This window comes from Gopherus evgoodei, chromosome 11 (assembly GCF_007399415.2).
Source record: "Gopherus evgoodei ecotype Sinaloan lineage chromosome 11, rGopEvg1_v1.p, whole genome shotgun sequence".
Classification (NCBI taxonomy): domain Eukaryota; kingdom Metazoa; phylum Chordata; order Testudines; family Testudinidae; genus Gopherus; species Gopherus evgoodei.
Window position 1 is genome coordinate 55,326,002 of NC_044332.1, and position 26,463 is coordinate 55,352,464.

The 26,463-nt window shown below is 42.3% G+C and overlaps 1 protein-coding gene across 2 annotated transcripts in view; it reads right to left on the bottom strand.

The window, feature by feature from the left end:
- ACVR2A (activin A receptor type 2A) overlaps positions 1-19,253 on the bottom strand; it is a 109,305-nt gene extending 90,052 nt beyond the window's left edge. Inside the window, exon 1 of one of the 2 annotated variants that reach the window (XM_030579491.1) lies at positions 17,377-19,253. In XM_030579491.1, the coding sequence (XP_030435351.1) occupies positions 17,377-17,431 (55 nt within the window). In that variant the 5' untranslated portion in view covers positions 17,432-19,253. The remainder of the gene's footprint in view (positions 1-17,376) is intronic. The other variant, XM_030579492.1, reaches the window with a different exon arrangement.
- Between the last annotated feature and the right edge of the window lie 7,210 nt (positions 19,254-26,463).

A 26,463-nucleotide genomic window follows, 5' to 3' on the forward strand; every position in this document is an offset into this window, starting at 1 on the left:
AGTTTGTAATTCAGCTTATCAGGCAGCAGCAAACAACTAATTGCAAGTCCTCTGGTCACCCCACCAGCTGGTACTCTAAAGAACTGTAAATCTCTATTATGCACTTGTTAAAAATGGTCTTAAAAATTGACCTTTAAGCTGCCAGATATTTAACCACAGAGTAAAGGAGAACAAGATTCATGTTAAGAAAATATGAATAATTCTTCCCATAACAATGCCCAAAAGATACAGAAACAATTACCAGCTGGTTACTCTGTTCTGCAGTTTAACTGATGAGATTCAAATATCTATCTCCATATATAAACTAAAAAGTGTGCTGGGTACTGAGAGCAGAGTCCTTGAAAAACACTACTGCTCATATATTCTGTAATGTGAAAGTTTATTCCACAATTCACAGACTGTACTGAATTGGCTGAGCAATAATACATCAGCAGAGGACAGAGTGATTACTGTAGCAATGAAACTTCTACTACTTTTTTTGGCTCAAGAGTAGAGAGTGATATGCAGCCACAAAAAGGAAGGTTCCGTGGTAGCTGGCAGGACAGTTCAAGACCTAGAGAGACAGCAATGAAGGTAGATGCTCCTGGGTGGCTGCTTGGTGTGACTTAGCCAATTTCCTGGAGTTGCCTGCACGTAATTAAAGTCTATGTATATAAAATATAGATAAGATACACAGTGTAAACAAGTTACAATATACCCAACTCCAGGACAAGCCAATGGAAACTGACTTGGGAACAAAAAACAAACAAATGAAGACTACTGCCAGGTCCAAGGAGCAACATGTTTCTGGTTGAGTCATCAATTGTTTTGTTGACTACAGCAGGGTTCTCAAATTGGGGGTCAGGACCTCTCAAGGGGATGCAAGGTTATTACATGGAGGGTAGCAAGCTGTCAGCCTCTACCCCCAAACCCCACTTTGCCTCCAGCATTTATAATGGTATTAAATATATAAACAAAAGTGTTTTTAAATTTATAAAAGGGAAAGGGTGTCACACTCAGAGGCTTGCTATGTGAAAGAGGTCACCAGTACAATAGTTTGAGAACCACTGATCTACAGGGTAGCAAACTGGAGTTTTTAAGGTGGTTTTAAGTATAAACTACCAAGTCATCAGATCTTACATGGCCTGTTCTCCCTTCAAAGTGTTTCTGAGGCAGTGTCAATAATTAAAAGATTTTGCCAGTATAGATATAGATTGGCAGCCCCCTGGTGGAGATGCAGCTTATTTTAGCGAAGGAACTCGTCAGTATAGCGTAAACTACTTACCTGGGGGGGAGAGGGGGGAGTTATACTGGCAAAAGGACTTTTTTTTTTGCTGGTACATCTGCATTGACACTAGGGCTTTTGACAGCACAATTATGTTGGTATGAAGTCCTAACAGGCATAGCTATGCCAGTAAAACTGCCAATTGTAGGCCAGGCGTAAGGTGCCTACTCCATAGTATTTTGGGCTAAGCCGAGTGTTACTGATAAACATTCTTCCATAATATGCTATAACGTAAGTCTTGGGGTAGGTTCTACATGTCAGCCTAAGAATGAAGTTTCATGGGTGAAAGAAGCTTATGTCCCTGTTGCGAACAAAGGTCAGGTCTACACTATAAAACTTACAATCGGTACAATTACGTTGCTCAAGGGATGAAAAATCCACACTGAGTGATGCAACTATACCGCCCTAACCCCAGGTCCAGACAGCGCTATGTCGATGGGAGGGCTTGTCTTCTACATAGTTACTACCTCCTGCGGAGGTAGATTACTATGCCAATGAAGAAGCTCTCCTTCTGTATAGAGTAGCATCTTCACTGAAGGCTAGAGAAGCGTTTGACTGCAGATCTGCCCTAACTTTTCTTGTCTCCTCTACTCTACGAGAAGATCATTCACACTTTAGTTTGTACCCAGGTGGGAAGATAATATTGGAAATGGAAAAAAAAATTTAAGCTGTTGCCTCCGCAGTACGGGAAATGATGACATCCGGGACAAGTATAAGACCCACAGAACTATTACGAGGTCTTACAAGCTAGCACTTTTTCTAAGCAGCTTCTTCAGAGGAATTCAATCTTTCCTTTAATTTTTGTGATTAATATTGAGGAGAAAACTGTTCATTTACTGTATATCCCGTTTTGTTTTTTATTCTAAATAAGTAAAACATGAAGTGCTGAGAAAACAGCTAGGGCAAGTAGTAACACCGTTACTGAAAATTAAGAAAGAAGATTGCAGTGGTTTGGACACGCAACAAAATGGACATAGAAACGATACCATCTGTGGCAATACTCCGAATGCAAGCAACCTAGAAACAGGAAAAAACAGAGGATGAGTTGGACAGACAGTGAAGAACAACATACAACAACAAGTAGTCTGAGATGAATGAAGCCAATAAGCTAGTACAAGACCAAATGTGGTGGAGAGAGATCATTTGATCTCATTGCTGCTAACAACCAGGGATCAAAGGAGAAAGCTTCTCTTGATGTTCCATTTTCTAGATTAGCATGTGTAGATTCCCCACAATTCTGAGTTAAAAAAAAAAAAACAGGCTCATCACTGCAGATGTTGCTACCAAAATGAAGCCAGGTCTGATTAGCCTCTCACTGAGGGCTGGTCTACACAGGGAAATTTACTGCCAACTCTACCAGCATAGATCTACAGCTACAGAACTCCTGCATAAGCACTCTTACTCCAGAATAAGAGTACTTTTTTTTCTGGTTCAGTTTCTCATATTCAAAAGGCTGAAAAACAGGTTTCATGGTGGCTGTAGGCGCCCACTTACCTTTTCACTAAAAAAAATATATCTATATCTATATTTTATCCTTACACCTGAAAATAAACTTTGAAAACATGAGCCAAGCATAAAGCAATGCAGATCCAAATAAATCTTCAAATAGCTTAAAATATCTCTCAATGGCGTTAAACTGTCCCATTCATCTCAAATAAATGCCTTGTGGTTTCTGCCTTTCTGCCACTGTGGAATTGACATTTTTCCATGATGCCATGGAATGGAGCATTATTGTCATTTTACCACAGCCAAGTGCTCAACCCTTTTGTTTTATCTCCCTTCCTTGCCACATTGAAATGTGTCTGCAGCTGTCTCCTGTGCCCCTGCTAATTGGATTGCAGTGCATGCTCCCTGCACTATTCCTCCAAGCCAGGTAGCAGGACAGTTCCAAGCACCTTCTTTTTCTCTCTCTTCAACGGAGCTGCTGGTTGTGCCTGACTCTCCTCTCTGGGGGACTAGGACCAGAATGCACATCAGCTACCACAGTATTTCAAAGAAGAGTTCAAAGTAATTGTGAAAGGATTCCTGGGGTGTGCATATTCCCACTAAAAGGGGTCAACTGGAGACAAACATTTCTCTCTATAAAATAACCTACTGATTAAAGAAAAGCTTATGTATTTACAAATTCAGAAGACTTGTGTTATAGTATGGCAATACTATAACACAGTAAAGCCTTCTGAGCATCACACTCGGTGACACTGTAAATAGCAAAAACTGGCAAGCTTCTCAATTGGGGAAACACGGATTGTACCATGTGCTTTGGACGCTATTTAATGTTCTGCTAAGATCTACTGTTGCCAGTCAAGCCAAGATAATTACCCTCTCTCGTAATGCAAACATTAGATAAATTCATGATATAACTACAGACATCCAGGAACAGCTGTTCAGAAGAGCCAGTACAACTGGACAGAAACTACAGATTTTCCCTTAAGATCTGTCCTCATTTATCATCTCTCAAATAGAACTGCCTGTTGTGCTGTCCACTGATAGGTGTGCTAAACAAGAAAAGAAATATTTGAAGTTTTCCAAGAATCAGTTCTTGCAGGCATCACTCTTGGTATCGTCATTGATGATGCTCCAGTTGTCACTGGAAAACAGCACCCTTGTGACTAGAATCCAGTCTTTCACCTGAAGCCATTGGGGCATATTCAATTCACCAGGAAGTCAGAGCTGGTTGAAAAGTTTCCCCCTAAAATGGAGGAGGGGAAAAACCTCATTCTAATTTTCATAAAAGTTATGTCCCTTTTTTTCCCCCTGACCAGCAATACAAAGCAGCTTTGGTGGAGAAAGGGATGCTAATGGAATTGAAAGAGGCACTTAATGAGTTTGTAAACCTTGTGAAAATTAACAGAGGTAAGCCAACCAACGCATTCCTCTTCACTATTTTACATGAAGAAATGGGCATTTGATATTAGTAACTCCTTCTACACACTGAAGTTTATTGATTTTCATATGGCAAAGTTCTGAGCACATAGTATGAATTAAGGAAAGCATGCAAAAATTTTCCTTGGTAAATGTGGCTTTGCCCTTAATCAATCACTGATCAGCACTGGCTTGCTCTGAAAGCTTCTTTTCAGATACAAAACTAGGACATAGGAAATCCCTTTCATTTAGCAGTATGACACTGATACTTGTTCAAGCCTCCGTATGAGAGCCTATCTGGTTCCAGTATTGGAAAAGGTGAGAAACATGATTTATAACATGGATGAAACATCCTTCTACTATGGTGACAGACTGTGTAATGTTTATTTTTTAACTATTGAAACAAAAGCAGTAGCAAAAGCCCTCAAGAAACTCTAGCTTTCTCCATCCTTCAATCTATTGGGTAGTTTTGACTTTCCTCACTCAAAACTCTTATCCTCAACAACAGTTGTCTCAGTAAGCCCCATTCTTACAAATCTGGGAAGAAATTAAATAAAAATTACATCATGTTTCCTGAAGTCAGTAACCTCAGATTGTTTCAGACCAAGAATGGAAGCTTGTTTACTTTTTTCACCCCCATCTTTGGCTTTCTACTACCACCCATATCGGTCACTTTTGTAAATAATCTTCACATTGTTGAGCATCCAAACGGACAAGCAGAGTATTGGATGAGTGAATCAAAGGTAATACTGATGTAGCAGGCCACCGCAGGATGTGTGTAGGCTGGTTTCCTTGAGACGACTCAGGATCAAAAAATCCTTTGGAATGCAAGGCAGGATCACCATTTTACAGACTTCATCTTGAAGTGCCTCCAGTAGGCATACTGGTTTGGCAATCTTCAGTTCCAGGGCCATATACGTCATGTCCTTCGAGGGTTGCTGGGGCAGAAAACCAGCTTCTGCCCACATAAAAAAAAAAAAGAGGAAAGGAGATGCAACCCCTCCTCTCCAATGTCAGAAGCCTAATCTCAAGTTTTGAGCCGTTTGCCTATATCATCTGGGTACTCCAACAAACCCACTACCAGCTACCAACACTTGTAGGTTTTTCCCAATAAAATCAGCAATGCAATTGTGTCATCAACATACAATTCTGCCTCTGAAAAATTTAACATTTGTCAACATAAGACTGTATTTTGAGTACTATATTAGCTGCATTGTTTACACTTTAGTTAAGTCAATACAAACTTTTAAAATTTGAATCATGTGCAGAAAAATCTGTGCACCACACAATCACAAATCGCTATGCCACACAAATGAGGGCCTACCTGCAGAATTTAGGCCCAGTTTCTACCCTGGTTATACAGTGAGCATCAAAGCAAAAGAGAAGTGCTGTTTCATTTACCACTAATGAGAGTTTTCTTATACCACTAGAAGACTATGGGCAGGTCTACACTACGGGGTTAAACCAACCCAAGTTACACAACTCCAACTATATGAATAATGTAGCTTGAGTTGACGTACCTTAGGTCAACTTATGGCTGTGTCTACACCGCGCTGGCTCCCTTTAACTACCTTATGCTTCTCGTATTGGTGTAGACAGGAGAGCGACTGGCAGTCTATGTAGCAGGTCTTCACTAGACCTGCTAAATCGATCCTAGGTGGATAGATCATCACAGCGTCAATCCACAGTAAGTGGAGACAAGCCCTATGTATTAGATCACGGCTTTAACTTTCAAAAAGGGCCCGAGTGTTCTAAACACTCAAATCCCAATAAAGGTAAAATGGGTACTGGGAACATAACTCCTTCCCGCTTATTTGTAAATCCCAGTCTATAAATATTACTGGGTGTGTGGGGGGGAATAAAAAATGGTAGAACATCAAGTGTCCTAATATTCTGAGTGGTACAGTTTGCAAGTTTGAGAAGTATTAGTAACATCTGTTTGGCAAGAATCAAAATATTTCTTGGCTTTTAATGGAACTGCAAGCAAGTTAATCCATGGTCTCAAATGTTATTCTTCATGCACACATGGCTCATAATTTAGGTCCTACTTCATTCATAATATTGCGGAAGTTGTGGATTCCGCACTATTATGCTTCCACAGCAATTTTTGTTTTAAATTGGCTTACTTGGCATAGACCAGAATTTTACATACATTTTGAGGTTACCACCCTACACTTCCCCGCCCCCAGTAATACCTTAAATGATCTTTGAGAGTTTTGGGCAGGGATGTAACCAGGGCACAAAGCCTGGGGGCAGAGGAAAGGGATGAGAGAAAAAACAGCAGAGATTAGAGCCCTGCAGCAGGCATGATATTGCCACCGTTACTCACTGCTACTGGCGTCAGCACTGCCTTCAGAGTTGGGCAGCCAGAGAATGGCAGCTGCCGGCCAGGCCCCCGGCTCTGAAGGCAGCACTGCCACCAGCAGCAGCACATAATAAAGGTGCAATACCATGCCTGCTGCAAAGCTCTAACCCTACTGTCTCCCCCCTTGCTCATTTTTCTGCTCCTTCCCCTGACTTTGAATCATGAGTAGCTGTCACACTCTGGTTACAGCCTTTAATTGCACCAAACTGTCTGGTTATCAAAAAAAATTTACAGGTATAACGTAATAGTTGAGTGTTTACATTGTTCCAGCAAATTTTTCTTAATGCATAGTTCTGCTGTGGCTTTTCCAAATTACCACAATTATAAAGGTCCATTTCTACTTTTCCATGTCTTCTTCAAATAATTGCAGCTGAGTTGCGAGATCATCCCACAATTCAGATCAGGTCTTACTCACAATGCATTAATTTGATATTTTATTAATGCCAACACAGACCACCACAAATTAAGGATGGATTATAAGTATTAACTCACTTTTCTTAGTGTATGCCACAACCTATGAATTAAACAAAATTTACATTAATCAGTACATGAGACCTGTTTCTATTAAGTAAATACATAAGCAGATTTTTAAAAAGCAATCAGTGGTAAGCCTTGCAAGCAAGCTCTAGGATCAAATTTAATACAGCACAAATATTTTTAGTTAAGCCGCTAATTAGAACCAGTCTCCTGCCAAATTCAAAACTCAAGAATCAAATCTTAATGAAAATAATTGATAACCTGTCCACCATAACAAGGTGATGATCCTTGGAGGGATGTGGGAGGGGCTTGCATGTTCCAACGAAACTCAGGGCTATGCAGCCTGGAGCCTAGTGCTCCTGGTAGGGTCACCCCTAGGTGAATAAATCTGTGGGGAGGTTCCAGACTAAAAATAATCCACCAATATCCACCTTATCCAAAAATAAGCCCCAGAATGATCATATGAACCTTGCTTAGACTAGGGACCTATCCCTGGGAGTAGTGTCAGGTGAGCATCTAGTGGTGGGGTACCCATGTAACCTGGCCAGGCCCAGTCTGAAAAGACAACATGGACCCATCTCATGGGCTCACCACCCACAAGGCAAAGGGTAAGGGTTGAGTGCAGTGCCAGAAAGGCAGCAAGAGGGACAGACCATGACAGACTGGCTCTCCACAACGAAAACTGGCTCTGGGCATGTAGAATGTCACTTCACTGGCGGGAAAGCAGCCAGAGTTCATGAAAGAGGTGGAAGGGTACCAACCAGGTATAGTTGGCCTCACCTCCTCACATAGCCTTGGCTCAGGAAACAAATTTCTCAATCAAAGGTGCTCTCTTTCCTAATCAGAAATGGCCCCATCTGAGAGGTCCCGGGTGGGTGTGAGGATACTCACAAGTCCCCGGCTCAGAGCTGTGCAGTTGGAGTTTTTCCTGGTTGAAGAGAGGGTTGCCTCAATGAGACCTTGGGCCTCAGAGAAGGAAACTTATTTGTGCCTACATGCCTAAGAAGCAGTTCAGAATACTCTGCCTTTCTGGAGATGGTGGGAATCGATGCTCAATAGAGTGCCACCGACTGACTATAGTTCTACTGGGGAACTTCAATGCTCACATATGGAACGATGGAGATAAATAGAGGGGAGCGATTGGGAGGAACAGCCTCCCTGATCTGGAGGTGAGAGGTGATTTACTGGACTTCTGTGCTACTCATGGATTGTTCATAATGAATACCATGTTTGAACACAAGGTTGCTCATAAATGTACTTGATACCAGAGCACTTTGGGCCAAAGATTGATGATTGACTTTATAGTCATCGCACTGGACCTAAGGCCATTTGTTCTGCACACTGGATGAAGAAGGGAGCAGAGCTGGTAACTGATCACCACTTGGTGGCGAGTTGGATCTAATGTACGGGACACTGACCAAACAGACACGAGAGGCCCAAACTAGAAGAAAGTTGACTGCTCTTTAGGTGAGGGAGAGTAGCTGCCCTTAGTGGAGGAGTTCAAGTACCTAGGAGTCCTGTTCACAAGTGATGGCAAGCAGGAGCAAGAGATTAACCAGCAGATTGGTGTGGCAGTGATGCATGCCCTGTACCGATCCATGGTGGGGAAGTGAGAGTTGAGTTTTCATACGGAGCTCTGCATTTAGCGGTCGCTCTGGTGGTCCCCATTCTCACTTATGATCATGAACTTTGGGTAATGACTGAAAGGACAAGATCACAGGTACAAGTGACAAATGAGGTTTCTCTGCAGGGTGGCTAGGCTTACCCTCCAAAATATGGTGAGGAGCTTGGCTATTCGGGATGGCCTCAGAGTAGAGCCGCTACTCCTCCCGATCAAGAGGAGCCAGTTGAGGTGGTTCAGGCACCTGATAGGGATGCCCCCTGGGAGGCTTCTGTTGGAACTATACTGGGCACATCCTACAAGGCTAGCCAAGGACACACTAGAGGGATTATATTTCCCAGCTAGCCTGGGAACGCTGGGGAATCTGCCAGGAGAAGCTGGAACCTGCTGCGGAGGAAAAGGAAGAGATCTGGGCCTCCCTACTCTCCATACTGCCACCGCAACTTTCACCAGAAAAAGCAGCATTAAGGAAAAAAGAATAAGAACCTGTCCCCCACTAACCTCAGTTTAAACTATCACCACAGGAAAAAGCAGAAGATATGCTTGGCTAAATTACATAGTAGATAATTTCTGCTCCATCAGATTTGTCAATTCTCTTTCAATTCTGTAATTTTGTGAAATAGTGAATATGCTTGTGCTTTGCAACTGAGAGATATGAAACCACAAATAAAACCCTTCAACCATTTAAAATGGATATCAACTTAAATAATATCTGTGTAAAGTATTTAGTGTTACAAATTAACACCTAAGATTAGTACAACTAAGATATATCTGCATGCATTTTTAACTCTGATTATGTAATGAATTTGATGACAGTGATTCTGGTCAATCAAACCATTCCCCCATTTGTGTTTCTTTCCCACAGCAATAGAGGTGGGAGAATTTTTTTTTTCTTTTAAAACTAGCAAAGTGATTGTAAAACCACGAGGTCTGGCCTGGGAACATGGGGGCATACACAATATCTAAATCGTCACTCTTCAAAAGTTGACTAGATTTCACATTTGCAGGGATATTTTTAACAAATGCTTGTCTGCAGTTTCAAAATACAAAGATAAACTACAACAACAGCTTGGGCAGGCTTTAAGGCTCAAGGTTAGAGATAACCAAATAAAAAAAAATGCCCCATATATAATTTAGGTTTTTGAAATTCAGGTGCCTCAGTCTGGAGTGACTATTTCCAATGGTATGGGTTGGGTCAAATCAATGTGTAGTTTCTTAATCAAAATTTTGTCAAAGAAAATGTGCTTAGAAAATAAAGAAACATTTTTGAGCTTGGTTTCACATTATGTGATCAGTAGATCAGGATGTAACTGGCGTAACTCCAAGCTGACAGGCATGAATAGAATCACCCAAGTGAGGACCATCACAAAAGCTAGGATGTGAACTAGGTCCACTGTTTTAAGTTACCCTTCCAATTCAAAGCTGTCATTCTGAAGTGACCGACTTAAAACAACAAAATAATGGACTGGGAGTCAGATTCCCGAGCAGAGGTAAATTTTGCAACCAAAGAGGACATCAGAAGCCTATACTGTGTTTTATGTAGACAACAGAAGAGTATAGGACTTTCGCCCACTTCTATAATCCCAAGTGTGCTGTTAGCCATGGCCTCTGCAAGGAGTACAAATTCTCCCTAAACATGGTACAGGTTATTCAACTGTGCATCCATTTAGCAATCATTGTTGATAGCTTTCTCTTAAAACTTTTTCCAGCTTCTGGCATTCCATATATTTAGCCTCTCCTGCATAAAAGAGGGTCAGTGTCTTTAAGAGGCTGGATTTGTAGCTTTTACTTTTTTTTCCTAAGTCTGTTTTGAGAGGAGGCAGGGAGGGCACTCACCTATGTCTAAAAAGGACAGACCCCAACTCATAACCATCAGTAAGGCCACTACAGAGTAAAATCGAAATTAATAAAATCGATATTATAAAACAGATTTTATAAAATCGATTTTACACGTCCACACTAGGGCACATTACTTCGGTGGTGTGCGTCCATGGTCCCAGGCTACCATCGATTTCCGGAGCGGTGCACTCTGGGTAGCTCAGTAAAAGAATGGGACCAATAACTTCGATTTCCGTCCACACTAACCCTAAATCGATTTAGTAATATTGATTTTAGGGTACTCCTTTCATTTAGCTGGAGTACAGAAATCGATTTTAAGACCTCTTAAAATCAATTTTAAGTGCCTTGTAGTGTGGACGGGTACAGCGTTAAACCGATTTAACGCTGTTTAAATCGATTTAACGCTGTAGTGTGGACCTGGCCTAACTCATAACTAATCACTTCAGGGGTAGGGGAGGGAGGTGAGAGAAGAAGTACAGAAATTGAGGAAGAAGGAAAAGTATAGGAACCACAGAACATCCTACTTAATTTTAATAAGGTTAAAAGAGGAACTCACTTCAGAGAAAAAAACCCTCACCCACTTGACAGGCCTTAGCAATAAGTTTCAGCAGAACTTCATCTTCGATTTTAAAGACCGTCTAGCCTTTAGGAATGCTAAAGTAACCTTACAAACCCATGCAGCATTAGCTTCCTGAATCTGCATAAAGTTTCAAGTTGCTGCTGCTGCTCATAATTCCACTATCCTGATGTGTATAAAAACAGGACTCCAGGTTATATTGCTGCTATTCAGAAGTCTACTGACAAAAATAAAATTGTAAAATATGCCACATTCCTGCTGCTGCATGGAAAAGTTTAAAAGAAGGAAGCCCTGGTGTCACTGATGGAAAGGGTTAGCCTGAAAAAAATAAGTAAGGATGCATGGGGCTTAGAATGGTTGGGAACCATCCTGTCTCATCTTTCCAGAGCCCCCTACCTGTGAAGTAGAGTACATCTGTTGCAAGACTTTGAGGTAAGCAAGGCAAAAGAAGATTTAACTGGAAGTTTAAAAAAACCAAACAAACCGAAAGCTCCTTCCTCCTGGCTACTAGAAAAGGATAGATACATCTTCAAAACTTGTCTGACACCTACTAACTAGAAGTGGATACAAAAGATACAGCCTTTTCTCTCCAAAAGGCAGGAACAACAAACCGCAACAAGCACCATGTCAGCAGCTGAGGGAAGGCAGTGGGAGAAATTAGCTTCTTACTAGGTTGTTGGCTTCTCCCATCATCTCCAGTTGTTTCATATTTAACTCAAAAAGATTTAGACTTCCAGTAGTAAATTGTCCATTTTTTTCTAGCCACACTTAAGTGTTTCCAGCTACTGCTCTAAACAAGCAATTCATAGAACCCTGTTCCGTGAAAATTCCATCAGTTTTTCTCCTTGTAGCCAAGTAGTATTCTACTGTACTGTTAAACTATTTCAGAGTTGTATCTTCACAACAACTAGTGCAGGTATGTGACATGGAACATTTTCAGGAATTAAAAAGTATTTGGTTGAACTAACATATGTCCTCCATATCTAGCTATAGGGGTTCAGAATTTGAGTACTATGGTGATAAGCCTACATTTTCTGTGGGATGGCATATATCTTACCAAGCGGTTGGCTAGCATTTCTTGAGATTTAAAAAAAGATAATTTTGTTCAGCACCCTGGAGGAAGAAAGTAATTGAGAATTAAGTCCTAAAGTACCACTTTAAATTACTGAGTTTCTAGAGGGAAGGAACAGAAAAAGTGCCTTGCAAGGAATCCTTTGATGCACAATCTAAAGATGTTATTGTAGTATCACACAATAAACACAAATGATGCACTTGGAGTCTGTCAATCTCATTTAACAGGAACACTCAAGAAAACTTTCTGGATGCTAGACCACAAACTTCTGCCCCCCCCCCCCTTTTTTTTTTTTTTTTTTTAAAAAGGGCTGCTTCCCCATGGTCTAACAACTGACCAATCAACTTGTTCAAAAGCACTAACAGAAAGCAGATTTAAAGGGTAGAGAAGTGTGTCCTGCAGAACCCTCTATCATCCCAGTTTATTACAGCCTTTTTCCACCCCGTGTTAGCTCAACTATTCTTTCAGGTCTGGACATTGCTACCTTGAAAAAACATTAAACTTTAATCCTAAGTTAGATAGTTCTTCAAATGACTAGACAACTATTTCTTCCCAATAAATTTGCCCCCCGATGTCTTCTGTGTAAAGTAAAACATTTTGATGCTACTGTGTGGCTTCATGGACTCAGAAAGAGAAGCACAATGTTACTTCAGAAAGAACACCTAGTTCACACAGAGTGAAATAAGTTATAAACAATGACACGGATCTCATTTTTTGCATGACAAATTTAAAATGGAAGTGAGGGCCTTGTCAAGTGAGATGTAGGAAAAGGAATCACTTTAGAAGACTCCCATACTAATTTCTAACTTCTGAGGTTGGCAGCAAAGTCAGATATGCTAGGAAAGGTTAAACAAATTGTTTTTCTGTTATTTCTATGTAAATTGAGATGAAGTCCTGAGGAATTTTTGGAATTTTTGGCATAAAGAGCAGGAATGCCACTTAGATATTGAAGTAAGCTATTAAAAACAACTGAAAGCTATTAAGACCTATATACCAGGATTGCCATAGTCATCCTTTTGCAGCTGCAACATAGTATCCTTCGCCTCAGAGAAGCTTCCATAGCATTGAGCATATGTAACAGTAATTCTTAAGCAGCTCTTACTAAAAGACAGGTCTATAGAAGATCTACAGCAATAGAACTCTGCTAGCTAGAACTGCGTTCATTAAACAGTTGCCACGCACAGCTCTTCCAAAACAATACTGAAGTTTTCAAACACAGCTGTTAACACAATTGTAATATTGCTTCCATGTCCCATATTGAAATTTTTTTTTAAATTATTAGCAAAAATATTTGAGAAACCCCCCTCAGGAACTCTATTGTACTGTTTCTGAGCATAGCTATAACATTAATGTAAGGCCACAATACGGCTGTAACCTAATTTATAGTCACACCTGTCTGGCTGTAGCCATGTTTGAAAATTATCGTAAAAGGCTACTATCGATAGTGCTGCAGAGATTGTGTTAAGAACATCTGCCACTAATGGTGAACGGAAAAGCCAAAATTGTGCTGCTACTGTTCTTTTATGTACAAATAGGAACTTGGCACTACTTTTAAAAGTATGTACAGTGTGTCTTTAAAGTGTTTCATCACTTTATTTTACAGAAAGTGCTTAGGGGGTTCAAACACTAAGCACAGCTTGATTACTGGGAGTACACAGTTGGAGTCAAGTTCATAAATGATGCTCCTGAACTGTTGGCAGGATTCTTAAGTACTGCCATAGTTACTTGGGGGGAAAAAGTCTGAAAAATTCTACTCACTAATAAAATAAAGAACTCATCTCTCATTTTCTTCTGTTCTTCGAGAATAGCTAACATTGTGCCTCTAAACCTTTAAGAGTATCAGACTCTTAGTAATTATTTCTCAGATATCTGAACAATTTATTTGAACTTTTACTAAGGGGAGGAAAAAGCAGTCTCTGTAAGAGTATAGAAAATATTTTTACTACAGAACAATTTTGGACCTACCATTTTCTTTGAAACACAAAAGCCTCCCCAAAAATTGAGTAAATTGAGGGTGACCTGCAAATAAGTGAAAAATTGTGCTAGCACCCTTTTGTTTGCTTACTTCTTTGACATGCTTTAGGCAGGCTTAAAAAAAAAAACAGCATTAGCAACTGAACTCTCTCACTCTCTTTTTTTACATAAAATACAAGACTCAAAGCTAGAGAATTATTGAAATGACAACTTCACAAGTATCAAGAGAGTGAAAGTTAAGCTACAGGTGAGGAAGGTTTCTTTTTTTGTTTAAGTGTTGAAGAAAAAAAGAAAAAACCCTTTGCTAACACTGCCAATGACTGCATATTGTCAAGAAATTCTGCAGAAAAGTTTTAACACTCCCCTTAAGTAAAAAAGATGAGGGACAAGGCACTACAATACACATGCTTCAAGACATACCAGAAAACCATGGAAGACCAGTCCTGGCATTCCTGATGTTAAGGTATAAACTCTAACAAAGGAGGGACAGGGGGAAGCATACTTCCCTCTTTTCTGAAGAAACTGTAAAATCACCTCCAAATTAAACAACGAGAAGTTTCTTGTTACTAGGGTATAGCTTTTTATTTCTTGTTCCATTAATACTGAGATGCACAGCAAATGTATCCAAGAGCCATAGGGCCCTGTTTTACTTCGTTTTCCTTTTTTAAAAAAGCACTTGCTGAATTTAAGTATACATATATTTACATGTAAGCATGTTAAAGGACCACTGACAGCTTTATTGAGGTATCTATTTAGTTTCCAACTTACTCTCTGTGGTTTGTACGGATGTGTACATTTCTACATGTGATTATCTCTTGGGGTAGTCACTGTGATTTAGTTATGAGTACTAAAGGGGAAGGTGGCATGAGGAAGAGGCATTAATCCTTTTCCATACTCATGTTAGAGTGAAAGATATTTCTGTTCCTTCCATAAAAAGGGCTAGATTTTGATTTAGAAGAGGTGAGGGAACCCAAATTAATCTGAAATCAGTATTTAGTAAGGCAAAATTATCCAAAATTACAGATCCCAGCCCCAGCTCTTGCAAGACAGAATGTGACCTTTTCATTTGAAAAAGGACAGATGATTATGATGAACTGGTGTGCACCTAACTTTAGCAAATGCTTTTAGACCAAGATGTTGACTAAAACACACATTAAGAAGAGCTGGAGACTTGCAACCACAATATCAGATAGCAAGCTTAGAATTAAGTTGTAAAAGTCTCTTCATGCTGGCCAATATACTTAATAAAAGCTAAGGCAGAAATCCCGATTAGTGGGGAAAATAATTTTAGTCTAACTTCAGAGTTTAAAAAAATATTTATAATTTTTCCATGCTTGATTTCATGCTACATAAAAGCAACATGATCAGAAGAAATACTACATCTGCTTGTGTGTTCCTGTTATTTCTCATTAAGAAGCCTAAGTAATCTTAGAAACTCTGAACTGTAAAAATAGTCACATTTCTAAGTGGATGTATTAACCATTTATACAGCTTGATCAGGAATACTTTATAAACTCTGAAGTACTCAACGGTTACACAGAAATATTTGCTATGACACTTCAGAATAACTAAAGATATTAATACTTTATAATGGCTATGAAATGCATTCCATAATATTTTAACCAGCTTCCTGCTGGCCTAGTACAAGTTATGTCCATTGGCATGAACAAAATTAAACATTCGCTTTCAGGTCTACTGTTACCAAGACCAACAGAGGCTAGAAGTACTCCAGGGAGGTTTGCCCTGTGTGGATCAAGAATGCTTGATTGAGTAGTAAGTAGGATAGGCAAGTTCCTAGGAAAGGACCACACTGTGCTGTGCTATCCTATCCTCTAATCAGGCAGGGTGAAAAGAAGAGACCTGATGAAAATAAAAGGTGCTTTAAAATGCAACAAGACTAAAGAATCCCCTGCAGAAAATGTTCCTAGACTCGAGCAATTTGCTTTAAGAAAAACGAAAGCCTTATTAAAATTGAAGGTCATACTTTCATAGAGAGGCTCTCAAGAGGGGCTTAACTACTTCAATGAAAGCCATCATGATTTTGTTAAAAAACTGGTATTTTTCTGATATTAAAAAAAGTGTCATGCTGTCTTTAAGGTGTTCTGCTGTTCTTCTGTTTAGACATATGCAACTCTTTTGATTAATCTCTGGCAGCGATCGCCATTTCACAGCACATTCAACCCACACAGCACTGATCAATAACACTACAGACACAAGACTAGACTGCATCCATTTAATAACCACAAGGAAATGTATCATTCAGCAAAATTCTATATATTACAGGGGTCTAATTTTTTTTAAAAGCTTCATTGTTACAGAAAACTAGCCACCCAGCTATTGGGGGGGGGGGGAAATGAAAATGTGATCAGATAAAACCAGCTGTCAAATCAAAATAATACCACCAAGTAATTTTACTTACACATACAACACTACATAAGCAAAGAGGAATTTTAAAAAAAAAAAAAGCAATGTAGAACAAATTGTAAAAAAAAATGAAAATCAGTTTCAAGACCCAGGAACAGTGGATCCTTCTCTCTGAAAGAAGAATAGTTTCAAATAAATGCAATTGTATTAATTTCCAAACACTGGTTGCTACCATGAAAAATGCTTCTACAAGCCTAAACAATTCTTAGACCACTTTATTTCATGTGACTAAAAACAGTAGTTCAAAACTGGATTTTTGTATCTAAAAGTTATATAAAACAGAACCATGTATTTTAGGTAGCTAAGAAAAAGTTAGGTTTTGCAAAATATCTAGATAGTTATTTGAAGCTTACCTCATTCTCTTGCTACTGTGCATACATACAAACACACAGCTCCCTCTCCATGCAGCAGGTTAGTGTTTTCAGAATAGTAACTATTTTTAAACACACTAATGGACTGGGAAGTTCACCACTGAGTACCCCAAAATAAGATCTGATCTAAATGAAGTTAGAGATGTGACTTGTTTAAAATGGTCAGGAAAATATAACCATGAGAACACTCAATTAAATTACAGTATTAGTCTAAATGATTAGCTTGAAAGTTACTCCATTAATCAACTCTGCAGTGGACTAATTTAAAACTAATGTTAAGTTTACAGGCTGCATACCTTAGAAGTGCTAAACTGTGGTATTTTAAGATGAACACAATAGCTGATATCACCAGAGTTGTCATCTACAACCACCTTATCACTTCAAACAATTAAACACTGTCAACGAGAAACTATATTCCAAGTCAAATATCCTCAGAAAGTAAAAGCTAATCGAAGTTTGCAAATCTTAGCTAACCCCACAACCTTTGGCCCCATAATACCTTTTAAACTGACCAAATTACGTTTACTTACCTGAAGAACAAGAGATCAGAAAAACAGCAAACGCCAACTTGGTAGCAGCTCCCATTTTCGAAATACAGTTAGAACATATAGGTGATTTTTCTACTGTCGAGTTTCCTGGTTCTTCCAAATAGAAAAAAATCCACCTTTAAATTTAACCGTTATAAAGCAATCTAAGCCAACATATTTGGAGTTCACAGTGTTCATAAAACAAAATCAGACATATTTAGATACTGACGACCCTCCAGCTCCTTCTAGTGAGATCCCCGATAAAGGGGTGTATATGTTTGGAGAAGCATTTCAAAATACACGTGTCATTTGGCTTCTGTACAAATGGTGGAAAAATGCAATTCAGGGGAAGAAAAAAAAAAACACGTTAAGAATCCGTAAAAAGTCAACAGCGGAAACCGTCTTTTAGGAAAAGAACCGAGTCTCAGAGTACAGTTCAGCTTTTTTCCCCACGTCAAGCTCTGTAAAGTATCCCTCGTCGTGTTGGACCGGGCAAGTTGTACTGAAATTAGTAAACAATATATTTTCGGCCTCACTCCCGTTATACATGTAGTGTTTGAACAAGTAGTTCCATCTCCGTTTCTAAACTAAAAAACAACTAAGCCACTGAGAGAGAGAGAGAATAGTAAACTTGTTAGTTTCTTTACAAAATTGTCTAAAGTAAGTTACCAGCCACACGTGGGCAACAGTAACGTTTAATAATGCTGGGAGATGTAGAGTGACCAGAGGAAAAGGTCGGGGAGAAAAACAACAGCTTGTAACAAACAAGCCTTTACAGTTCCACACAGGTAAATCTCTGGGCTTCCCTTCAGTAAAAGAAAGACACACGTTTCCCTTCTCTCCCCCCCTCCCACCTCCCTCCTACTTTCACGATCCTCTCCTTGTCCGTTCAACACAGACTGTACATTTCAGACATTCTTGCTTCTACACAGAATTGCAAACTCCTTTAAGAATTCCCTCCAAGGGACTATATTTGGTGTTTAAACAGTGAAGAGTGGCTGAAAAAAAATGCAGTCTCCAGCCGCTGGGAAGGAGGGTGATCTATGGGCTCGTGGCAAGTCTCATCTTCCTTGATTTCTGTGCTTCTAGGAGAATCCGCTTCTATTGAGGTGGAGAGGGTATCATTATTATATACACATGATTGGCTGGATGTGGCCAGTATCTCCGTGTTTGCCAGGCTGGTGACAGCTCTTTTTCTCCTATGAGCGGGACTTGTGGCTCTTCCGTTTGATGCACACCCCTCTCCCAGCTCCTCACAGATACATTTTCTCTCTCTTCCCCCAACGTGGTTAGAAGAGACAAATCTGGACAATTTTCCACTCACTCCAACTTTTGCTTTCTTAGGAAGAAAAACTCCCCAATGGGTGGGAGTTGAACGCCTGATGAACTCTTACTGCCTTTTCCTTGTGCTTCCCACACCAGGTACTAGGCAAGCCCTGGGCAGAGGGTCAGAAAGGGAGAGGGGAATCCCCTCTTCTCCCCCTCCCCTAGCTCTGTCCCCGGCTCACTCCTTGCTCTGAGGAAACTGCTGCAGGCTCTGACCCTCTCGTCTCCCAGGCGGCGCGACGCACACCAACTTTGCCCCCCCCAGAAGCGGAGTTTAGGGGTCGGCGAAAGTGAAAGGCCAAGCCCGTAGCTTTTCTCTGGGCGGCGACGGACGAAGGAGCCGGCTTTATCGTCCCCAACGTCCCGCTGGCAGCTCCGAACGGCCCTTCGCACCGTACTGCTGTTGCTGCTCGCCTGTGGTAATTTCATATCTACCCATTCACCGTGTGGTGTACAAAACGAACCCAAGATGGCGGCGCCCGAGCGATTGTTTTTGTTTCCTCTCCTGGCTCCCCTCCCCCCTTTCTCCCAATCACGGCTGCCTGTCGCGCGACTCGGTGCGTGCGCGAGTCGTCCCCAATTGACAGCCCTCGAAACCACTCAGGGCGGAGCAGAAGACCTCGCCTTGCCGGCTGAGGCGGGGCACTGGCGCCCCTATGCGCCAGGAGAAACGCTCCCGCGCCCCGTACCTGCGCGCGCCCCCCTGCTTGGTGAGTGAGTCCGCGCCTGTTCCTAACCGCCTCCGCTGCCTACTTCATGCCCCTGGACTACACGGGATGTTCTATTGGATGCTGCCCCCGTCACCCTGCCCCACCCCGACTTGACTTGTTCCCCACCCTCGCTTAGTTTATCTCCCCTCTTCTCCAGTTTGCCGTTTTAAGTGCAGTCAGAGGAAAGAATCAGAAGATTCGGGTTGGAAGAGACCTCAGGAGGTCATCTAATCCAACCCCCTGCTCAAAGCAGGACCAACCCCAACTAAAGCATCACTTCCCTCCTCCCCCTTATCACAGTTGTCAACTTGTCTGGTGTCAGATCTCTGCCTAGATTCTTCACCCCTCCGTGTGCTCCCCCACCTTTGAATTTTTATTTTTAATAGTTTGGGCAGATGATAATGCTTATTTTTAAGCTTTTTAAAATCTATTTAAATGTTTGCAGTTGCTGATTATGGGGTGGGAGGGGTTAGACAATAGGTTTTTAATTACAGTAGATGTCGAGATACAAAAAGTTAACATTTGTAGCTGTTGAAACACAAGTTGTCAGTGTCCCATCAAAATATACAAAGTAAATAGCCTTAAATCAAACTCTAATAAATTCTCAAGCAGCATTCTTCTTACTTTGATGTTTGACTGCCTGTAAATTTCTATTATCCAAGGATATTTGAGGGGGGTGGGGGAGTTGCATGTGTATGGTGAAATTTATGTTTACTGACATTTACCAGTAAAAATCTATTCCTAAACCTGGTCATCTGGGCTTTACCAATGCTATCTTTGGTTTGAGAGTGGGGAGGGAAGGAGCAGCAGAAAGGGGGAGGAGGGTAGCTTGGTTTTCTCTCCCCCCCCCTCCATTTTTGTTTTGTTTTATTCTTTTTAATTAATTTTAGTTTTTCCTCTCATCAAAAAAGACCATAGCAGGCCCCAACACTTTTCCTTGGAGGCCTTACTCCTGGGCAGTTGTAAGGAACAATAATCTGTCCCCAGTCACCCACCTACTGTCCCTACCATGCCTTACCTTGCCAAGAACCGTAGAAAGGTGCTAGAGCAAAATCCTGATATTGACTTAAAAATCATGGATTTTTAGAAAATAATAAATGTTATTTTTGTTCTTCTTGAGCCTTTTAGGGTTCATGCTTTCAAGCTTTCTGTGCAATCACAGAGCTAGAAACGTTCTGTTTTTGAAATAAATGCTCACATCGCATTCCAATAATCACATGACTCCAGGAACTGAGGGTTCAAGGAAAACAGAAAATATATCAAAACTTGGGATAAAATTGTAAGAGTTGGTAACACTAAATTATGCACAGTAGTTGCTAACAAATCCTTCACCAGCATAAAGGGTCCTGTTTCTCAGAGTAGGGCATATGCCCAAGTGGCTGCAGAGTCTTCAGCAGTTGCTGTCTCTCTTTCCACTAGCAGGGCCCAAACTTTACTGGGGGTATGTCTTAACTGAAGAAAAAAACGGGTGTGTTCTTAACTTGGATTAGGTAACTTTGTTTAAGTACCAGTCAAGACACAGCAACTTGACTTTTAACTCAGGTTAGCAGCATTAGTTAAATTCTATATAGGAACTTGCGTCAAACTCAAGCTGCTGACCCAAGTTAAAGAATCAAGTTACCTTCTTTTCACTGCTGTTTTAACCCAAGATAGCTAACTTGAGTTAGCTAATCCAAATTAAGAACAAACCTTTTTTGCAATGAAGATATATTCTGTGAAGCCTGACTGCCTTGCCCCTTGCGGATGTGTGCAGATGGCTATTGTCACAGCGGCCTCCAACATGTGTGGTACTGGTAAGTCTCTGTAATTCCTACTGTCAGGTGATGCAACCCAAGAGGAGGCAGCAATGGGGATCTGTAGCAGCATGGTCCCCTGCTCCTGCCCTGAAGGGCTTGAAACAGCCCAGGAGAGGGCTGGGGCTGGGGCAAGAAGCCAGCGCTGATTGAGGAAAGTAGGCTCAGCTGTGGCTATGCCCCAATCAGGCCCAGCTGGCCCCAATAAGAGGCAGTGACCCAGAGAAGTCTCTCTCTAGCTGTAGAGGGAAATGGGCCTGGTTGCAGGGAGCTAGAGACAGGATACCAGAGTGGAGCAGGACTGGGGAAAGGCTGAGGAGCCGGGGAGCTCCAGGCAGCTTAGCAGAAGGCCAAGGAGTACTAGGGGTTGCAGAGGGCCAACCTTGCCAGCCTCAGCCTTTACCCTGTCTCTAGCTCCCTGCAGCCAGGCCTATCTCCCTCTTCAGCTAGAGAGAGACTTCTCTGCTCACTGCCTCTTATAGGGGCCAGCTGGGCCAGATCGGGGGATGGCCACAGCTGAGCCTACTTTCCCCAATCAGCCCAGGCTTCTTGCCCCAGCCACAGCCCTCTCCTGGGCTGTTTCAAGACCTTCAGGGCAAGAGCACGTGACCACCCTGCTACACACCCCCAACTCAAGATCCTCTCTACTGAGGGGGGGGGGGGGGAGGTTGTCTGCCAGGCCCTTCTTCCTCTACAGGCAGAGGGAGACTGTTTGGGCTCCTGGCTCACAGCCTTTTTATACAGGCCAGCTGTGGCCTGATTGGGAGGGGAAGCAGCTGCAGCTGGTCCACACCCCAATCAGCCCAGCTTTTAGAGCTGCAGCTTTCTGGGCCTTCCAGGCCACTTTTTAAACCCCTCAGGGCAGGAACGGGTAACCAACCCGCTACAGGATCCCAGTGGATAGTATCCATGTCTCCACTAATGCTAAGATGGTCTTCACAATTGTTCTGTGCTGCTTCTCCAGTTCAGCCTTCCTGGTCCTCCTCTGCATCCTCAGGAAACTATTGACTCTAACCACTCATCTTCCTTTTGGCTTGATGGACCCAAGCCTTCACCAGTTATTATTATTTGTATTGTGATGGGGCTTAGTCACAGACCAGGACCCCATTGTGCTAGGCACAAACAGAACAAAAAGACAGCTCTTGCCCCTAAGAGCTTGCAATCTAAGGGCTTGTCTTCACTACGGGGATAAGTCGACCTAAGTTACGCTACTCTAGCTACGTGACTAGTGTAGCTGGAGTCGACGTAGCTTAGGTCAACATACCCCAGCGTCTTCACTGTGCTGCATTGATAGGAGACACTCTCCAGTCAACTTCCCTTACTCTTCTCGGAGAGCTGGAGCACTGGGGTTGACCAGAGAGCACTCTGTCATCAATTTAGCAGGTCTTCACTCGACCCGCTAAATCAATCCCTTCTGGATCAATTGCAGCAGCATCGATCTCCCCATAGTGAAGACCAGCCCACAGTATAAGATAAGAGGGAACAAATGGATACAGGCAGGCAGGCAGACAGATAGGGAGGACAAAGGAATTATCTCCAGTATTCTCCTCCTCATGCCAGGTATCCATCTGGCTGATGGCAACTGTGCAATAGTTCTCTGAGATGCCCTTCCAGAGGACCCTGTACAGAGTCCACTACTCCTGAAACCAACGAGTACATAGGCAACAAGAACTAGCTGGAGATCCTTTTCACTCTGGCCAAACTCTGAGAAAACACCCATCTAATGTGTTGTAATGAGTCCCTAAGTATCCAAAGGCTGACTGTGAAGTTCTGCTGTGTGTTCTGGGATGTCTTCAGTCCAGCTCTCCTGATAGTGTAGACCAAGGCTCTGGGCCATGTGAGCAGCAAGGTTTTAAAGAACATGATGATTAAGGAGTACCCCTTCACTTATGGAAGTGGTATCTCCAAGTTAGAATTGAGTAACAGTGTCCATCAATCTGCAGGAAAAGTGAACTAACACTGCCTGAGTTGTATCCATTTTGTGGATAAACAGGATTTAAATTGACAGAGCTGGCAAACCATCACCATTACTTAAATTAACAAGGGCACAAGCACACAAATTTAAAAAACATATTTATTTGTACTGTTGTATCTCCTAGGGACCCCAATCGAGGACTGGTATCCCATTGGGCTCAACACTGTATAAACACTTATTAAAGAGACATTCCCTGCACCAAAGAGCTAACATGATGACATTTTGTTTGGAGGCCCTCAGAAGTAAAACTGAATACGAGATTGTGCAACTCTGGAAATATCAGGACATTTGGCAACACCTTGTATGCTGCTTTTTATTCAAGGACATCAGAATGATTTGCAAACATTAATTAATTAAGTCTTGCAACACCCCTATTTAATATGTAGTTTTTATAGTCTCCTATAACACAATATTCAAACTCAACTTGTTCTGCAAGTTGTATTTTCACCTGGCTCAGCTTCTTCTAAATGTTAATCACACAGCCACGTGAGCTGAAAATTATAGCAGAGAGCTATCGATATCACCTTATTTTAAAGATGGTTTTGGTTATTTTTAGGCAAGTTATAGTTCATCTTTAGGAATAAAATGGACTTTTTACTAATGTTTTTAAATTGTTTTTCTTGAATTATATGGAAACACGGCCTGTTCTAAGGATATGCTCACAATAAGTGTGGGAGATTATTTGGGATCCTCAAACAGGCGTCAGCACTGCAGAAATAATAATTAGGTATTTTCTATATACTGTATAAAAGTGTTTCAAATGTTTGCTTCAGTGAGGTTATTTTATTACCCTAAAACCAGAAGACTTCAGATTTTAGAAAGCTGCAAATAGGTTAACATCTTTAACAATTTTTATTGACAGTATTCAGAGATTTGTTTAGACCAACATTTTTGCCACCAATTTCAAATATAAAAAAGATCAATGAATCCTGATTAAACATTATTGTACTTATAATTTATACAATGTCATTTCTGTGCATGTCGTATTACAAACTTAAAAGAAGGTTGGGTTCCTGCTTTATGGGGTTTACAATCCTAAAGTCTGATTCATCATTGGTCAAGGCTTATCTGCACAGTCATAAGGCCCCACCTAGTGAATATTACTAACTCATGAGCTGCTCAATCTTGGGCAGTCATGGGGCTTATCAGGGCAGGATCAAGCATAGTTGGAGCCTCCCTATGCCCTTTTTATTCCCCAGCTGTGCAAGGGACATAGGGGCCATGATGACTGGTGCAGATTAGAATGGATATTGCCTGGGACTAATTTAGCCCCTTAACACAACCATAATCAGGTGAACGCAAACTGCCTCCCCTCTGATAGTGTCAGCTTGGGAACCAGCCCAGGGATGAATTTGATTCTGGGGTCCCAGTCCTGCAAAAGACGCTTGCATCCCTTTATGGAATCCCGGAAGGGGGGGAAAGTGGATGGTGATATGACTGGAGGCCTGTGCCACAAAGATACCGAGAGGAAGCAGCTGTAAGGGATGTGCAGGTGGACAGCCACTACTAGCCCAGGGCACACCCCTTGCTACTGAGCTAATTCCCAAAACACCCACCAGGAGCCACCAGTGTGATGGGTGACCCCATGACAGGGCTGCTTTACACTCCCTTTTTTCACTGATTTAACTAAATCAGTAGAAGAAGTTATTTATTTAAATGGGAGCAACCCCCTAGCATGGATGCTGGTATACCAGCATGAAGGCATTTATATCACATACCTGGTTTTGTAAATTTTCCAAAACAAACTATATCAATCTAATCAACACTTTTTTCATATAAAACCAGCTTAGCTAAATCAGTGCATCTCCAATATGGATGCAGTTATACTGATAATACATGTATAGCCATATAAATGCATCTGCTCTAGAATGTTGCACTGATTTAACAAAGTCATTTTTTCTACCTGTAGTCTTACTGGAAACCCAGGGGGTGGGCAGGTGCAGGCCTAGCGGGAGGGACCACTGGACCCAGGGACCAAATGAACACAGGAGACAACAAATGAGAAAAACAGGGATTGAAGTGAAGGTCATAGATTCAAAACAAGGATACCAGATGTTCACACCGAGCAGAGTACCCTGGACAGTGACCACTGCTCCTCAAAGGTGTCAAGGGAGCCAGCGGACGTTGCCCACTGTAACTCTGCCTGGATGCGTGAAACTAGGGAGGAACGGAAATAGGCCCCATAGTCGTAGAGCACCCTTCGTCCAGCGTCCTCCTCCTGGTAGTATAGATGGAGAGTTTGACCAGGGCCAGGAGGAGGTTGAGCAGGAGGTCTTGCGACTTCATGGGACCACGGATGGGATATGCAAAAAGGAACAGGTGCGGGGAAAAGTGCAGCCAGAACCACAACAAGAGGTTCTAGAGGAGCCAGAATAGGGGCTGCATCCTGGCGCATTCAAGATAGGCATGCCCCAGGTTCTCCCTCACACCGCAAAAGGGGCAAGCCTTGGGCACGGCTCCGAACTGTACTAGGTACAAGCCCATGCTCACGGCTCCATGAAGGAGCTGCCAAACGATGTCCCTGGTGGGCTGTGGAATAAAGGCTGGCCCACCGGAGCTCCTCACCTTCTTTAAGTGGAAGATAGTCCCACCATTTGGTGTTGGGGCAGGACGCAAGGGTGAGGAATTGCAGTGTGTAGAGCACGAGCATGTACAGTTGGTCTCTAGCCGCAGTTTGGAACCAGACCGGCTGCAGGGTGTGCAGCCGACTCAAAGCGTGGGAACAGGGAGGCCGGGGGAGGGCGGGCAGAGGGCTCGCAGAACGTGGCCTGGGGTGAGCGGCAAGCATCCTCTCACAAGGTTCGCTGCAGGAAGACAAGAGAAACGGGTGACAAGGCGGCCTTCACCTCCTGGAGTACGCGCAGGGGGGTCGGAAGGGTGGAGAGCCCCATGCGCCGACTGAGCACGTGGGGATCCACTCAGTCCCCCCTGTCGTAGTCCAGGAGGTCTCTGACCCTTGTGGTTTCTGCCAGGACCAACCTCTGGTGCACTAAGGGAGACTCCGCCACCTGCACATGCAGATCGGGGTTGTGTAGCAGGGGCTCTGCGAGGAGGTCCGCCCCCTCGGTGGCCATAAAGGACCAGGTCGCTGAAAAGAGCTTCCAGGTCTAGAGGAGGTCCTGGCAGAAGACCAGCAGCTCTGAAAGGTCTTGTGGAAGACCCCTCGGGTGGAGGGAAAAGAGTTGCCAGCTATATTGGATCCATCAGAGGCAGTGGCGGAAGGTGTGTGCCGAAGTGCTCCATGCTGGACTACGTGCAAGGAGTCTCTGCAGGGCCTGGAAGCGGA